Source organism: Drosophila serrata, unplaced genomic scaffold (genome assembly GCF_035046125.1).
Source record: "Drosophila serrata isolate PLE 108 unplaced genomic scaffold, ASM3504612v1 contig_302, whole genome shotgun sequence".
Classification (NCBI taxonomy): domain Eukaryota; kingdom Metazoa; phylum Arthropoda; class Insecta; order Diptera; family Drosophilidae; genus Drosophila; species Drosophila serrata.
This window is the reverse complement of record NW_028257200.1, coordinates 2,165,115-2,181,992: the sequence shown is the minus strand read 5'-3', so window position 1 is coordinate 2,181,992 and position 16,878 is coordinate 2,165,115. Positions and strand designations below refer to the sequence as shown.

General features: G+C 40.9%; 1 protein-coding gene across 10 annotated transcripts in view; it reads left to right on the top strand.

Annotated features, from left to right (window-relative positions):
- Nucleotides 1-16,878, top strand: part of sick (sickie) — a 142,974-nt gene that overhangs the window by 100,896 nt on the left and 25,200 nt on the right. For 5 of the 10 annotated variants that reach the window (XM_086837345.1, XM_086837343.1, XM_086837344.1 and 2 more), the window contains 6 exons: nt 10,701-11,266; nt 11,332-11,476; nt 11,542-11,841; nt 11,964-11,990; nt 13,871-14,223; nt 14,492-14,643. In XM_086837345.1, coding sequence (XP_086693471.1) covers nt 10,701-11,266; nt 11,332-11,476; nt 11,542-11,841; nt 11,964-11,990; nt 13,871-14,223; nt 14,492-14,643 — 1,543 coding nt within the window. Of the gene's footprint in view, nt 1-4,507; nt 4,798-10,700; nt 11,267-11,331; nt 11,477-11,541; nt 11,842-11,963; nt 11,991-13,870; nt 14,224-14,491; nt 14,644-16,878 lie in introns of those variants that run through there. The other 5 variants (XM_086837347.1, XM_086837346.1, XM_086837351.1 and 2 more) reach the window with 2 other exon arrangements.

Sequence of the window (16,878 nt, the reverse complement as noted above, 5' to 3'; positions counted from 1 at the left end):
TATTAGGTCATTAATAGAAACGAAAGGAAACTGAGACAAGAAATATAAATTACTAACACTAGTAGCTCCTATTTTAATGCCTCTTTGTGAGCAAAAACAAAATGTTTTTCAAAACTATTTGCTCAATTTAGAGTCAGAAGAGCACACAGCTGTCACAGCATAAAACTCAATTTAATAAACTTATTTTCGTAATATTCTAAGAACTTGTCAGATGGTAGCTTTGCCCATATCTCAACGCAATTCATTAAAAAGCGCTTATGGCCTGTGAATAGGAAAAATAAACAGCTATGGGGGGAGGGGGAAAATGGAAATAGCACTGGGCAGACCAGAGGCTTTCCACATTTTCATTAGCTTGCGGTTCCCTTTAGCGTGCTTGATCTGTGAAATTAATGCAATGCCATGGGCGTTATAAATGGGGAACAGCTGTCATCGCGCCCGCGACGAGTTCAAAGGCATCCCGGGAATCCCCGTCGTCGGCAAAGTGTGACCCTGGAGCGACTTTTGAGCCTCGGTCACGTAGTGCAGTTTGAAAAGCATTTTGAAATTGAATTTTAATGCACATCGCTGGCCGGCAACCTGTCGCATTAGTGTCAGTGGCGGTGCCACAGGATCCTCGAGGTCCCGGGTCCCTGGAGCAGGGGCTAATCAGTGCCGGCCCCAGACACCTGCAGGACATAATTTCCGAAGCCCAACAAGTGTGTTGGTCTTATGTTGCGTCGAGGACGACACCCCGGCGGTAGTCTAGCCATAAAAGTAAATCAAAATGCAGCAGGGCGCAAAAATATTTTAGCGAGAATGCGGCGAGGCAGGAGAGACTGCATGGCAGACAGCTTGTATCCTTGCCACGGGTAGGAGCCCACTGGACGCACATATGGCGTTATCCTTTGGCCAGGCACCTCCTTTTATTTAATAACGCATTTTTCAATGCAATTGATTTATGACACGGGCGTGCTTTGCAGCTATTTGCGCACTTAAACTATTTGTGGAAACTAGAGTTATGGTGCATGTGCGAGGCTCTGTTCTTGTGCAGAGATTCTGGAGATTTGTGAGCTATATTTTAACGTTTAGTAAAGAACAAGCTAAATCTTTAATTCCAAGCTCATACAATGCTAATCAGGAATATATATAATCCATTATCCATCAGGTTAAACTAAACCCTCTTACGTTGCTGTTTGTTTTTCAATCCGAAGTACCCAACCTTTTTTGTAAATTCCTCTTTTTAAAGCCCGCTTAAATGTCTATAATTTGTTTCTAATTTCCCTGACCACATTTTAAAAATATATATGTATATTTCACACTTTCCGCTAATGGTTTTAGTATGTGCAATACGAAATTCAGTGAACCCGAGGTCGCAGGACTAAAAGTGTTGGTGGGTAGCCTTGTCCACCTGTCTGTCGCTCCTAGTTCGGTTAACCACTTTCCAAATTTGGCAAAATATGTGTGTGTGTTGCTTTTTTTTGTGTGCCTTGTCCACTCGAGTGGCTGCCCGGCTGCCCTGTTTTGATACGCTTTATTTGTGCCCAATTTTTTCAACCACAGTTTTCCATTTTTTTTTTTTTCGACTAAAACCGAGTTGGGTTAAATGAACCAAACATTTTTGGGTATATTCAATTTGTTTGGGCGTCATTCAGATTAATGCTTATGTGAGACGCATTAGCAACATGATTTATTTATATTGGAAATATAAAAGAAAATGTGTTTCAATTCAAAGAGAAAATGCGTTTTACCGAGACAGTTTCTTATCACTTTAGATACGAACATTAAAGTAAAAAATAAGGAATAAAAATTCAATTTTATTATCTCCTATCGATAAGACGAGGATTTCCAAGCCAAGACAATTTATGAAATAATTTTAGAATTTTATTTTAAACATATTTTTGCAAGCATTTCAAGTTTTATTTTTTTACACTTTACATGAGGGCGCCCTCTGTAGGAAATATTTGAAGTTGTCATGTAGGTTTTATAACGTTTTTAGTCCATATAATTTTGAGTCCATAGATGGCGCTTAACTTGCCTAAAAATTTTTAGACCATGAGCCAATGTTTTAGTACCTAAGATTTGTGAGCCCATAGATGGCGCCTTACGATGATCTAATATTTATGTTGTTATGATTTGGAGCTCACAGATGGCGCTTACAATGCTTTAAATTAGAATTTTTTTTTAATACATTTTTTTAGATCAGAAAAATTCATTCAACTCCTCTAATTGTTTGTCTACAATAAGCATTTATTTACTACAAAACGCACAGAAGCAAATTGCAACAGTTGTCAGAGCTTAGCAAATGCTAACCAGTTGCAGTTTTCCGAATGCAAATCAAAGTCATGCCACTCCCACCGCTCACCGAATGCTTCAAAGCCAACTATTTTCCCATTCCACCCCTCACACCCACACAGCGTGTGCTAAACAATTAAAAGCAACTCAAAGCGTGTAGCCGAGGCATTCGTAAGCCTTTAAGCCATAACTGACCTTTCCACATGCCACAAAATAAATGCTCACAAAGTGATACGTTCTCGGCTGAAACTTGGCTTTTGAGTTAATCACTTTCTAATAACTTGGCCATAACTGCTGGCTGTTTTTGCAACTTATTATTAACGCTCATGCTGTGGAATTTTGTTTAATTGCTTCTAATAAGCAGATACTATGAAATGTTATTTAAAGTGGATATTTATTTTTTCTTTTTTTAAACGATATTAATTAATTTTTCAATAAAATATCTGTTTTTATGTGACAAAGTCACAATAAATAATTTTATTTTGTACTTCTTTAAATTAATTTCTGACATTTTTGATTCAATTACTTAAAAGTTAAATAAAAGCCTAATGTAGATATATCTGACAATTAAGTTCATTTAAAAATTCTGTTTTACATTTATAAATGTTTCCTCTATTTAGTAATTCAGCAATTTTATAATTGTGCGGCTTAACAAAAATTTCCCCAATTATATCAACGGATTTAATATTTGGCCGCACAGCTGTGACCTTTCTAAGCCTCGCATTTATTTTAATTAATCAATTAAGTGATTGATTATTGCTTTTTCGTTTCCGCTTTAAGGAAAGACAATAAGTTTCAAGACTTCTTGGATTTCGCAGAAAAATGCATAGTTGAATGAATATCTAGCAAACAAATTTTCACTTACAACAGCTTTGAATCAAGTTTCCAGTTTCATTCAGCAATCACTTGTAGTTTTTTTAGTTGTAACACTCCAGGAGGGTATTATAAATTTGACAACTAGTTTGTAAATTTTTTAAGTCAGCATTCTCCACAATATATTTTAAACCATTACTTGTAATAAGAGATCAAAAACAAAGTTGGAGGTTTATTTAAAAAAAAAGTTAAAGCATTACAAGAAAAAACCTTTGATTTTATAAATCCTTGGAGTACTGAAAATCATTAAACTGGTTTATTTCCATCATGACAAAATGAAATTGCAGAATAAACATCTTAGTTACACGCAATTATAATAACACATTATACTAAAGTATAATAACTTCGGCTTTGGTTTTTACTTTTAATACATCGTAAGAACCAGCCCGCCCTTGGCTCAATTATTTTTGGAGTTTAAGACAGGCTGACAAACGCCCAAATAATCCAAAACAAGTTTCAGTTTTTTGAAATTCGCCACTAAGAGCTGTTGCGAAACTATTTTCGAACTTGACTCTCTTAGCCTCTCTGTGTAACGTGTTGCTCTCTCTCTCTCTCTCTCTCTGGCCAAAAGACATTTGTTGCTTTTGGCAGACAGACTGTCGGTTGGCTAAGAGCGAGTCAGAGCCAACCCACTTGGCCGCTTGCTAGAAGGCGTCTCAGAATTACCTCACTCTGGCTGGCGGCGAGCATGATTCATATCAAACGGCAGGACTCCGGGGTCCTGGAGCTGAGAGCAACGAGAATGAGGGATAGTAAGATGGAATATATATAAGCACGTACTGAGGGACCATAATCCCGAAAAACTGCCGCACAAAGAGCACTTACTTGTATCTATACTATATAAAAGCAACATTTCAGTGCGAATCCTTGCGTGATCCCAACATTGTGATTACTTCTTTATGTCTGTTTGGTTTCCTTCATAAATTTCAATTGCGTATTGACAGCTCCCGAATGGTGTAAAAAAAACTTTACCCCAAGTTTCATTTGGTAAAGTTTTCCAACCACTTCGACTGCCTCTTTTTGGGTGTCTTGCCTGCAAAATGCTTTAGGCCCCCAGCTCTGTTCATTCAACTAGGCAAGTGCGTGGTCTGGTCTCTAAGAGGAGAAACAAAAACAAAAGACGCTTTGGGCCAAACTCTGAAGTTCGAGTGTATTTTTACCTGGGTAGCAATCAGGTGGGCAGGCAGGTGTCTTGTGCCTCGACTGGCGTTGCATGTCGCACAGCCTTTTACTTTCAACGCAAACGCCGACAGGCAGGAAGCCTCCGCTCTTAGTCCGCCTCTCTCTTATTTATCCGAATGCTCTCTCTTCGTGGTTTTTCGAATTTTCCGATGGCTTTTCCACGGCCGAGCTGAAGAGCAACCCCAAACGCAATCGTACACTCGGGCGGAGCGGTTGCCACACAAAAATGCTGTTGGCCGAAGCGGAAAACCCAGCGCGTTCGTTTCAAAAGCTTTAAATAAATATTTAAAAGAAGGGAATTGAAGTGAATTTAAGTCGGAATGTTCAAGTGAATTTAAGCAGCAAAGGGAATATATGGTTAATAAAATATTCTAAATTTAAAATGAAGTCAAATGTGGAATGTGTTGCAAACGAGAAGAATGCTGATGAAGTGAAAAGTTTTCGAGTTGTATCTTTCGTTGACAGATAAAGGTAAATTTTGTTTAATTAACAAGCGACCTTTGGCAGCAAATGGCTGAGCCGTGTCAATGACTGTCCCGGGGCATTAAACCCTTGGTCCGGCTTTGACTCCTATTCCTGTTTATGTTCCTGCGCCGCCTTTGTTTACCCTGTCATCCAGCCGTGTGTGTGCTTGTCCTTTTGCCTTCTGTTTGGGGAAGTTGTATTTAAACAGGGGTTCTAAAAAGAGCTCCCAACCGGGGCCGAGAGTTGGACCTATCTCTCGCATTTTCCCACATATCGTTCCAATCAATCTACCCCATCGCCGCCAGCAGGTGTCTATCAATTTCAACAATTACTTCAAATGTCAGACGTTGGCCCGGTGGCCATAAATCTCAAAAAGGAAAAGCAACTGCAACAACTTGGTGTCCCTCGACGTGTGGCTTAGTAAAATTGTTTCTTTGCTCGGATTAAGCTGGAATTTACAATGAGCTAAGCGGCTTTGGACGCACGCCTAGCTGCTCCCGAAGAGCTCCCAGCGACCGCAGAGGGTTAAGCGGTTTAAGAGGGTTAAGCTAGCTGGGGCGCCATGTAATCGGGTGCCCAAATCAGCTGCACTTCAAGGGACTCGCAAATAAATTTAATCTAAGCTTGGTAATTCCAAAGCAAAAAGACTAGAAATTGCTTGAAATAATGAAGTAAACAATAAGGATGTAAACTCTCCCTTTTTTTGTGTCTTTTGCTTCATTAAAGTGCAATGAACTTCGGGTTACAACATTTGGGGGCCAAGTTTGTCTTCCCTTCGTCTGTCGGACTTTCCAACCCCCGTGCTAGGTGAAACGGCACTTAATTTAATGTACAATTTATGTAAGACAGTCGGAGGCTAATAAAAACGCCTCGAATGCCAGGCTGGCATATATTAAACGTCCATTTCGGACAGCAAAAGGGAACGATTCACACTATTGTAGTTGGGAAACTCAGGAATCGGGACAAGGCAGGACGGCAGGATGGCTCGAGTGGCCCATAAAATGGGTTAAACGAGTTGGCCTAAAAACGCCACAACTTTGCCGCAGTGGAAACTGTCAAATGGCGAACCAACACAATACCGCAACGTAAACACACTTTGCATGATTTAAGGCCATAGGGAAAATTGCAATATACTTTGCCATACCATAACGAGGACGACCCAAGGAACCCCTGCTTATCGCGCATATATCCCACTTATGACCCCATCCTCTCTGCTCCCAGACAATTCTGTGGCTAAGGAGAGGTGTGTCTTTAAGGAAAATCGATGGGGAAAATGTGATTAGCAGCACGGGATTACGTTTTGGGGGAAGTGGGCTGTCCAAAAGGGGCGTGTCAAATGTGTGAGCGGAACCACAAACTAAGCAAACCTGACAAATGAGTTTATTAATGAGGAAATTAAGTAGTTCTCTGGGTAAGGTGGTTCTTATTTGGTTACTATTAGATTTTATATAGTTTTCTTCCCCCTTAAAGCTTTAACTCCAACTAAATCTGTATTGTTGGAAGCTAAAGTCAAGCGGAACATGAGCCATGAGTACAGCTTCTCTAATTTCGTATTTATTTTATTATACGAGCTTTCCTCGTTCCTTTGGCTTTATTCTCTGCTGGCTGGTAACTTGTATCTTTTTAATTAAAACGTGCAATTAGAAACCCAGCTGTCCTTCTTTGGAAGCCCGTCCAAGGGGTTTTCTTAGCATATTAACAAAGTTTTGTGCTCGATTTAATGTGCCTTGAACTTTAGCATATTTTCGTGAAATCTCTCAAGCTTTAAAGTTGCCGCCTAGGAATTTTCATGTTGGAAAAGTTACTGAGGAGGTTTTATTTTTGTTATTTATTTATTAATTTTCTCTTCTTTTCTTTGTAAGTTTGTCTTACCAACTGGAGCCACTTTTGTTGCTGCCATAACTCAGTTGGCCGAGCATCGTAAAAGGCAAACAATTGCTTTGGGGAATGCTTCTGTCGGTTGCATAATTGATGTTGGCCTTTTCATACGAGTGTGCAGTCCTTTTCGCTACCCATTAGCAAGGATTTTAAGGGTACAATGGGTTTTTATTAAAAATAAACCGAAGCTAGCAGAATAATGCACATTTTTATAAAAAGGAGAATGAGTTCTTTACTTTACTTTACTTACTTTTAATATTTAAAATTTGGAGTTTTTGCAAACTTGACATATTCTATGAAGTATGTGCATTTCTGTCTTTATTCTTTTACATTTCGATAAATATATAATTTTAGAGAAGAAGGATTCTAGGATTAGATCCATTCTCTGAAGCAGAGTTACCACTTCCACCTACTACTACTTCTATATAGAATTCATTATGTCCTTGACACAGTCCGCATGGTTGCCTTGTTTCAAGTTTTGCCTGCTTTTAGGCGCCTTTTTGCTTGTTTGCTTCCGTTTGCAAGGCTAACGCGTAACAGAAACAGAAACAGAAGCTCAAAGGAACTCAGAGAGAAGCTCAGTTGGAGGTTGCGTGCCAACTCATCTCGGTTCAGGCCCCAAGGCCCAACAGCCGAACGAACCACCCCGCACATGTTCGACACTTTTATTAATGCGCTTGTAACGCCCATAGAGCTGTCAGAATTCCATTCAGAGAATGCCATTGTTTGCGGGGCACAAGAGGCACAAGGGGGAGGAAGGGAGGCCTCCCTCTGGAGGTGGGCCTTATCAACGTTAGCTATTTCCTGGGCTGATAAGACCTGAATGCTTTGCCGCGTTTGCTTGTTGCTTGTCGACGGTTTTAATAAATGAGAAGGCTTACAAAAGCGCCAAAGGAAACGGAAAGCAAGAGTAGGAGAAAACAAGTTGACTATTTAATTGGATTTACTAGCTATAAATCTTAGAAAAATAAAAGGAAATACTTAATATTTGAGATAGGTATTTAGTATTTACTATTCAGAATATATAAACAATAAATTCTCTACTTTCTGAGTAGTAAAAGGTAGCTTTAGAGTCTCCTATTATTCCAACTTCATTTGCAAAATACACTCATCAAAGAAGTACTTACTTAATCGACGAAGTACTTAATATAATAAATATAATATGAATATTACAAAACATTAATCGAAATATACTTATATGAAATACAGCTCCTTCTTAGAAAGAGGCAACTCACCTTAGATCTTAGCTTTTGTTCTAGACTTTCTAAGCTTCACTCATTAATCGAGGAAGTACTTAATATCATAAATACAATATGAATATAATATAACATTATTCCAATTGATTCTAATGAATTTTGACAATATAATATCAATATACTAGTATTAATTACACTTTCTTCTTAGAAACTCACCTTAGAATTCATCCTATTCTAAATTCCTTTCCCAGCTAAACTCATTATCATTAGTCACTTCTCGTATACGCGAACACACACTAATGGCTTCGTGAATTAGGGTCACAAATTTTTGTCAAGGACCCGAATTCCACGCCTAATTATCTACACAAAAAAAAAAAAAAGAAAAGCTGGCCCTTAGCCCAGTTCCTTTCAGCGAATTTAAGCGCGTCGACTGTCAATTAGCTGCGGCAATTACCTGAATGTGTTGCCACCTTTTGGACCAACCCCTAAAAAGTCGGTGGGGCGCCTATGTCGGGAGTCCTTCTCATTTAAATTGAACACGTGCTTCTGGTCAGGGAATAAATTAGCAGGACTAAATTAAAAATTACACGAACACAGGCGCCCGATTTAAATGGTCCTCCACTAAAGCGCAGAGTCGACCGCTTGTTTATGGCTTTTCACGTTGTTTTTACCAACATTGTTTGCTGCAGTTTCTCCCTGTCTCCTGGCTCCCCATGCAAATTACGTTTTGTGCACGAAATTAGTTGCCAGCCAGAGAGGAAACTCCATTGGAATAAAATGGCCGAAAAATGCTAAAAGCCAGGGAACAAGTTCGGTGCAGGCATGCATGGAATTTCATTTCGACACCGCCGCCCTCCAGGGAGGGAAGTGCGCCATATGGAGATGGAGCTGGTGCTGGAACTGGTGGTATCATTTATTTTTTGAAGCTCGCACACATATATTCTGTTTTTGTGTCCATGTTCGGGACTTAAAAGCCAAAGTACTTGCCTCTGGGGTCCACCCACTTACATCGATACAAGGGCAAATAGCGGCAGGACGAAGCGTTGCATTAGAATTATTGGAAAAAGGATACACGAGGCATGCAAGTTTACCAATCGAACTGAAAAGGTTCATGGTTTAGGTGGAATTTATAATAAAAAGAAGTGTAATTTATATGATAATATAATTAAATTTTAATTCTGATAGATCAAACGGTATTCTCTTTTAACTAATTATCTTTTTAGTATAATATTTGGAATATACATATGTATATTTCTCGACGTTAGCAACTTGAAATGACACTCATCATCAGTTACTATCTGTTAACGACAGATTTATAACCCCTTTTTATAGGTCTCACTGAACTTTACATCACTTTTTCAACAAGTTATTAATATATATTTTTTATTTCCGCTCCTTTTCTTTTTCTGACGTCTGTTTTTCTGTGTCCTGACGTATTTCCATCCTGTGGCTTTGCGTCATTTGTACAAGCCAGTGAAAAACGCGTCCACTTAAATTGGATTTGGTAGTAAAAACTGTGGAATATATCTGACAGCTTAATGTTGAAAATAAATAAGAAGTTTGCTTCCCAATTAAAGTTGTACAGATAGCTTGATAGACAAACTAAAATACCCTTTAAATGCCTTGCAAATAACATAAAACACAATGGCCCAGTGGCTATGGGGTTACAATTACTTTATTATTTCAGGTCGTAGGACATTCTTCCATTAAATAAAATTAATTTAAGCTTGTCGGCACTTGTTTCCCTGTGGTGAGGTAGTCTATTGATTTCGCCCAGCTACCGGGCATTGGGGGGTGGCATAGTTCACTGATAGGGCAATCGCTATTGATTTTCCCTCCCAACTACCTTTCAGTCCCCCGTACCCCCCTTTGCATATTGAGTGCGCGACAATTTATGAGCTTTATGTGTCACTTCTGATGCCACTTTCACTGGCACTTGCCACACACATCCACCGACCCACAGATACACAGAAACACAGTCACGCGTTCTTCGAGGGTCCGAAGGGCCAACCCTCGGCACCAAATGGACGTCTCGGTTACAGGGAGAGTGCTCTTTTTTTTGTTTTGTTACCATATCTGCTGGGGCGTATCTAAACGGTAATTGCTTGCCAGGGTGTAGTTGGGTTTTACGACCCAGACAGCTGTTTTTCGCTTATTCTATTTCATTTAATACCACCTCAAATCATAGCATACAATTCAGGAACAATCTTGGAAAAAGGCCTGAAATTAAGTATGTTTTACTTTAACTAGAAATAAAATAATATAAACCTTATCATATTTATTCTCAAAGGATTATTGAAGAGCTCAAAAGTTTAAGTTCCCAATTAGTTTTGATATCTGTCTGACTTTTGAGACTATAAGAAGGAGCATAGGGAAAATCAACTTTTCAGCTAAGTTTTATTCTGGGAAGAATTTTAGTTCCAACCAAAAGTCTTTCTTTTGTTATTTTAATTGAAAATTGTAGCCTTTCTTGCCTCGTTCGCGTCTTAGCCATTTCGGTTCGCCTTGACGCCTTTGCCCGTTGGCCGTTAGTCAGTTGCCAATTGTATTTCGGGGATTGGGTGTCAGGCGTCCAGTTTCAGGTCTTTTGTTCGCCTTTGTCTGTCGAATTTTCTTGGCTTTAGCTCGTTTGAATAGCAATTGTGTTTGCTCGCTAATTTGGCAATTGTTTGACAGTGTTACTTCCCTCCATCATTGTGCTTTTAGCTTTCAACTTTAAAGTGTGCCATTTCGACTTGCATAAATTATCCCTAGCAATTAAGGGAGAATCGTAAATTAACAAAGGGTTTGGCATACATTTAATGATAAATTTTCCTTTCTTTTTTTCAATTTCAGAATTCGCAATAGTCGCGGCTCCTTGGACAGCATTGGAACCGCCGCAAACGGCAGCTCGGTGGCCAGTCAGGCCAGCTCCAGCGGCGGCTCCACCACCACCCATAGCCACGCCCACAACAACAATAATAATAACAACGGAGGAGGCGGCTGCGGTAAAATGGATGGGAGTCCCCAGCATCGTCCCGGATCTCGAAATGGACGCGATAACTGGAGCAAAATGCCGGAGCCGCTCAATGGCCACAAGGCGGACAAGTCGGAGAAGTCCTCACCATCCCGCCGCAGCATGGGTGGTGGCAGTGGCAGCTCCTCCAAGCAAGGTTCGCCCTCATCCTCCTCCCGGACAAAGGGCGTGCCGCCGAGCTTTGGTTATGTGAAACGCGCCAATGGTAGCATTGCCTCGACCGCTGAGCAGCAGAACATAGCCATGTTGATGGCAGCCGGAGCAGCTGGAGCGGGAATAAACGGAATACCTTGCGGCCGGACTGCTCACGTTTCGGCGGTGCCAAGAACCGCAAGCGGTCGAAAGGTTGCCGGCGGAACTCAAACTCTGCCCAATGAAACGAACAGTGAGTTTTGCTTTTTAAATATTTAAGGATTTCAGAAACTATATACAAATGTGTTACCTTTGCAGAACTGCCGCCAAATACTCAGCACCGCAGCTTTTCACTGACAGGACCAACGGCCACCCAACTGAGTCAATCCATCAGGGAGCGCCTGGCCACAGGATCACATAGTTTGCCCAAACCAGGCAGCGATTTGCACATATTTCAGCACAGGTTAGCTTCACTTATATATTTAACAAACTAAATATATTGTTAATACTTGTGAAATCTTCCTCTAGGATATCCAATCGAGGTGGCACCCGGCATGATGGCTCCCTCTCGGATACCCAAACCTATGCCGAGGTCAAGCCGGAATACAGTTCGTATGCCATGTGGCTAAAGCACAGCAACACGGCCGGAAGTCGACTGTCTGATAGCGAATCCGTGGAGCAGCTGCAGATTGGATCGCCGGCAATGACCAGACATGGCCACAAAATGATTCACAACCGGTCGGGACCATCGGGAGCACAGATGCCGCCATCGGGCAATGAGTCTCCCTACGTGCAAAGTCCCCGCATGAACCGCAGCAACAGCATAAGGTAGGTTCTTAGAGCTCTCAAGTAGCTGAATCTCTTTTATACAAATTCTTCCCCTGCATGAATCTCTATCTATCTATATTTTCTCTTCTTTCCCCCGTGAACTTGGTCACCCAAACCAAAAGCTACTTGAAAGAACGGACATATCCAAGGTGACCATTAAGTTACTCCATCACATTTATGTTTTTTCAGCACCAGACACTTTCATTGCATCTTATTTTGGTTTAGCTTTTGCCTTAAATAATGACGCTCAACTTTTGAAATGCTATATCTTATCATCGGATATGGTCTGTCATCGTTTTAATATTGAATATAAATTGCTTTCATTCATATAGTGTGATTTTAATACATGCTGAAAAGTTCAATAATAGTGTATTCCTTTACGAATTTTTTAAAAATCTGATACGTTGTAGCTTCTTCGCTTTAGTTTTTCGTTTAGAATCAGGAATTTTGCATCACATTTTTCCTCGTGTTCTTTTACTCCTTGATTTCCATACACACATTTTGCCTGTCAGCTGTATTTTTCTCGTTTGCTTTTTCTTTAAGTATGCAAACAGTTTTTGGTATGTGGGTGGAAAGCCAGGGGGGAGGCCCCGTCGGCAGGACATATGCTCCTTTTTTTCATGTGTCGCTTTGCATATTTTAAAGATTCACTTAAAACCAAAAACGACGGGGAACGCGACACGCCCCAATGCCAATAGTTAAGGGCCAAAGTTTTCTACTGTTCTTTGGGACTCGACTCGTTGTCGTTGTCTGAGGGGAAAATGAGTGGGGAAAAACATTCACGAAAAATATTTTCCAAGACCCAAAGGCAAATGGGAAAAGTAAAAGAGAAAGGAATGCCGTAGAAATAAATGGAAAAAGTAAGAAGGAAAGAAATGCCATTGCAGCACAAAAGTGTTGGCGATGGTCAGATTATTATTTGACATGTCAATAGGTTTGTGAACCCTTGACTTGTCCAAGGGTGGAGTTGATATGGAAAAGTGGCTAAAGTTTGAGGTTCATTAAGGGAAAATAGGAAAGATATGAGAACTTTTAAGAGTGTAATAAGGGAGAAAAATGGTTATATAGGGATAAAATTAAAAGCATTTCTTAGATAAGCTTGGATTTTTGATTATTGAAAGCTGAAAGTGTAATTTAACTAAGCCAACAATCCATTCCATACAAACATATTTGGCATTTCCAAAGAGAAAACATAAGTATATCTAGTTGGAATCCCCCATTTCCTGGTAGCCTAACCACACTCCCAGCTTTCACTCCAATCTCTCTCCCCAAACTAATCTGCTTATTGTGCCAGGCTTTGGTTTTCAATGACTCCTCTTCAATTATGCAGAGGCTAGTGTGTGTAGGGGTGTGTGTGTAGGGGTGAGCAAGGAGTTGGCAAGTGGAAATCCCACAGTAGTTCCGTGGCCTGTTATCAAATTTTACAGCAAAGAACACACACAGAAGTGGGTTAGCAAATAGCTTCCGGGAAAAGCGACAGCTCTGGCCAGAAACTGCAAACAACGACAGTCACTCATCCAGTGTCACATGTCGTATACGTAATATTAGATCTGCATGTGGAATGCCATTAATGTCACAGTTATCAGAGCGGAGACAGGCGTTGGATCCCCTTCAAAGCTTCCTATTCTATGGTGTGGTCATTGTGTGAGCTTGTGGAAATCTCTGCATTTTATGACAATTTGTCTAGGAACCCCACCGCAGCCATGAGTCCATCCTTATCACTCCTGACGCACAATGTCCACATGTCGGGATCAATTTGTAACTGAATTAGTCGGATGGGAGGATGTTTGTAGGAAACTATAGTGTTTAACTTGTTCACTGTTCAGATTGGCATAATAACTAGTTAGGGTATAGAAAGATGGTGCAACAAATCCTGTTTGTTTCCCCCTACAGATGCATTTAACTTACATATTTCCTTTGCTTTATTCCTTAAATCATCACTGCGTATACATTTTCTGCATACACAATGCCAGACAGAGGCTCTGTCAAATTGGAAACCCCACCCGAGACTAACACGTTTTCATTTCAGATCCACGAAATCGGAGAAAATGTATCCCTCGATGCTGAGCCGTGGAGGCGAAGTGGAAATTGAGCCGTACTATTGCCTGCCCGTGGGCACAAACGGTGTGCTCACCGCTCAAATGGCAGCTGCCATGGCGGCCCAATCGCAGGCGGCACAAGGCCATCCAGGTGGAGTGGGTGGCGTGGCCTGGAGTCAGCCCACCTCGCCGACGCCCCTCGCCCGTGGCTCTTTCTCCTCAGCCGCTGTGGCAGCCGCCTCCGTGCTCTCGCCCACTCATGCCGCGTCTGCAGTGGTTTCTGGTGCAAGTGCTGGAGCAATTGTCGGTCATCGGCTTACATATCCCAAGAAAAATGACGAAGGTGAGTAAAATTTTAATATTTGTTTGCTACAACTTACCAGTAAATAAAGTCAAAATAATAGTAATATCATGAAAAATATAAATAATCTAATCCCTTCTTAAAGATAGTATACCTTTGAAAGCATATTATATTTCCTATCCCATTAATATCTTACTAAAAGTTTAAATATGTAAGTTGATCTTTTCGTAAAAGTTTTGCCCAAGTGCATTCTTTATATGCAGATTAATGCAACTCACCCGTTTTGTTTCCGCTTCCGTTTCCGTTTCAGTCCACGGCAGTGCCGCCTCTTTGCTGTCCGGAGGCAGCTCCTTGTACGGCAACGCGGAGGAGCGACAGGCGCACGAGATCCGGAGGCTGAAGCGCGAGCTGCAGGATGCACGGGACCAGGTGCTCAGCCTGAGCAGCCAACTGTCGACAAACGTGAGTACTGCGAATGCGAGAGCCTAGTTTAAGTCTGGATAAATTATGAATCGCGAGGATAGCACATATGTTGAAGGAAACCTTTCGATGAGACGGATTTATGTTGCTATAATTCCTACAATTTATTGCTTAAGAAAGTTGCCTTGAAGGAGCAAAATAGTCTGCACATTTTCTTGCTGTTGAATAGTAACTACAAGTGGAAAACAAACCAAATATTCATAATTAATTAATTCTTTTCCAAGAACTTAACTTATATCTCTCTTTTGCTAGCTATGAGCAAAACTCTTTTTACTCTTGTTTATGCCACAACAATCCGCAAAGTATGCTGCAAGATATGTTGAAATGCACTTGCGCCTGGCCACTGCAACAGGAGCAAAGCCACAAACATACAGCATAACAACTGCAAGGATCCAAGCAATTAAATTGCACCTGAATTATTTACAGAGGGGAAAAGGGGAGTTCTTGTGCTCCTAATCTGGCTCACCGCATCTTTTATAGTTCAGCCCCTATAGTCTGCATTGTGCCCGACCATTAATTTAAGTGGTTATGCCGCGTTCTTTGGGGCACAATTTATTTGCTTCTCGCAGCTGTTGCAGCATTTGGCGCATTTGCATTGCCCATGTTCAGGGGAGGAATTCAAAAAATGTGGCGACTCCCCAGGACTCCCCAGCACTCCCATCCTTTTCCTTAGCAAATTGTGTGCCAAAAAGCTTGCCGCTTTGAAAGATTCATTCGCTTCGCTTATCAGGCAGTCAGTCTGCATTCAGCTTTTTAACTTTTCCCGGCAAGTTTTTCCCGTCATATGCCATTTCAGATATTTGATACACAGGAAAAATTAATGTATCCCTAGTTGATGAGTGAATTCAATGGAATTTAGATAAAGCTGCTTGAAACTTTCGAGTATTAAAATACAAATACAATGACTTGCTTAAGGACAGATTATCTTTACAAGTTTATTTGAGCTAGCAATGTGTGTCTATCCATCTCTCGGGCTACCTCTATTGCTACTCAGTTTAGCTTCCTTTCTTGACTTATAAACTAAACTAAACTTGGTCCTTTTCCCTGTGTATGAGCACGGGAACTTGGACTTGTGTTTGGGTGAGCGCGTTGTCAACGAAAGTCACGCAAAAGCCTGATAAACTTCCGTGGCAGACAGAAAGAAGTACTCGACGAGGAAGAGCGCCAGTCTTGCCTACTTTTGGGTGCCATTTTTTTTCCTATGCTCGTCGTGCCTGAAGTTGATTCATTTTGGAAATTTACTTCACAACAATTTTCATCACAAAAAAATGAAACTTTAAATTGCATTCCACGGGGGAGTCGCTTGAGGAGCCATTGTATGTTTTATGGTTGTCTACATTGTCGAAGGCTGTACAGTGTTTTATGGCCACCCACACACACACCACCCACACCTTGGCCATCAAATTTATCGGGGCCAGACAGGCAGACAACATAAATCTTTTATATTTTCCTTAATTTTCGCCTCCAGTCGGTGGTCGGTGGTCGGTGGGTGTCCGAAGGTCTGCAGGAAAGTGCCAAGGTCAAGGCGTGCGTGTGAATGGCGAAAAATCGACTTGATTGATTCGATGGACCTTAAACGAGACCTTAAGCTGATGAAAACTTTTGCCAATAAGTCCGACCACTTCTGCAATTGAGAACGAACAACTTTCCGCTGCTCCCAGCTGCCATAAAAGTGCAAACAATGTGGAGTCTTTGAATATGTCTGCTGGAATCTCCAGCAGCTGATATATGGTCTGAAATGCCGGGTCTGGATCTGGGTCTGGCTGGTTAAGTGGATTAGGTGGCTGGGTGTTGGGGAATGCAGGTCGGAAAATGGGTCGCCTTTGGCATGATTTATATGTAGAATGAATGCCATTTACCACCAAATGCTTGTACTCAAAGTATTCGTTTTATAACTTTGGGGGAGAAGGTAGTCTTTCTGGACAGATCTATATAAATTATTCAATAGCCGAGTTGGAGTAGGCATTGAACACAAAAATATCAAGTTACGAGTCTCTCTTGTTTTTTGCTAATCAACATTTAAGAGAACCCCTATTGAAGTGAACAAATACTTTAGTTTTTAAACGTTATAACTTCTTGACTTGAGTTGCCAAGTTTGTTTGCTTTTTCGTCCTTTTTACAGCCCCCCTCTCAATTTTCTCAGTTTGCCAGTACTTATTGTAGATTAAAAACTTTTTAATTGCCCATTGACTTTGATGTCGTTTTCTCTTGGCTTTC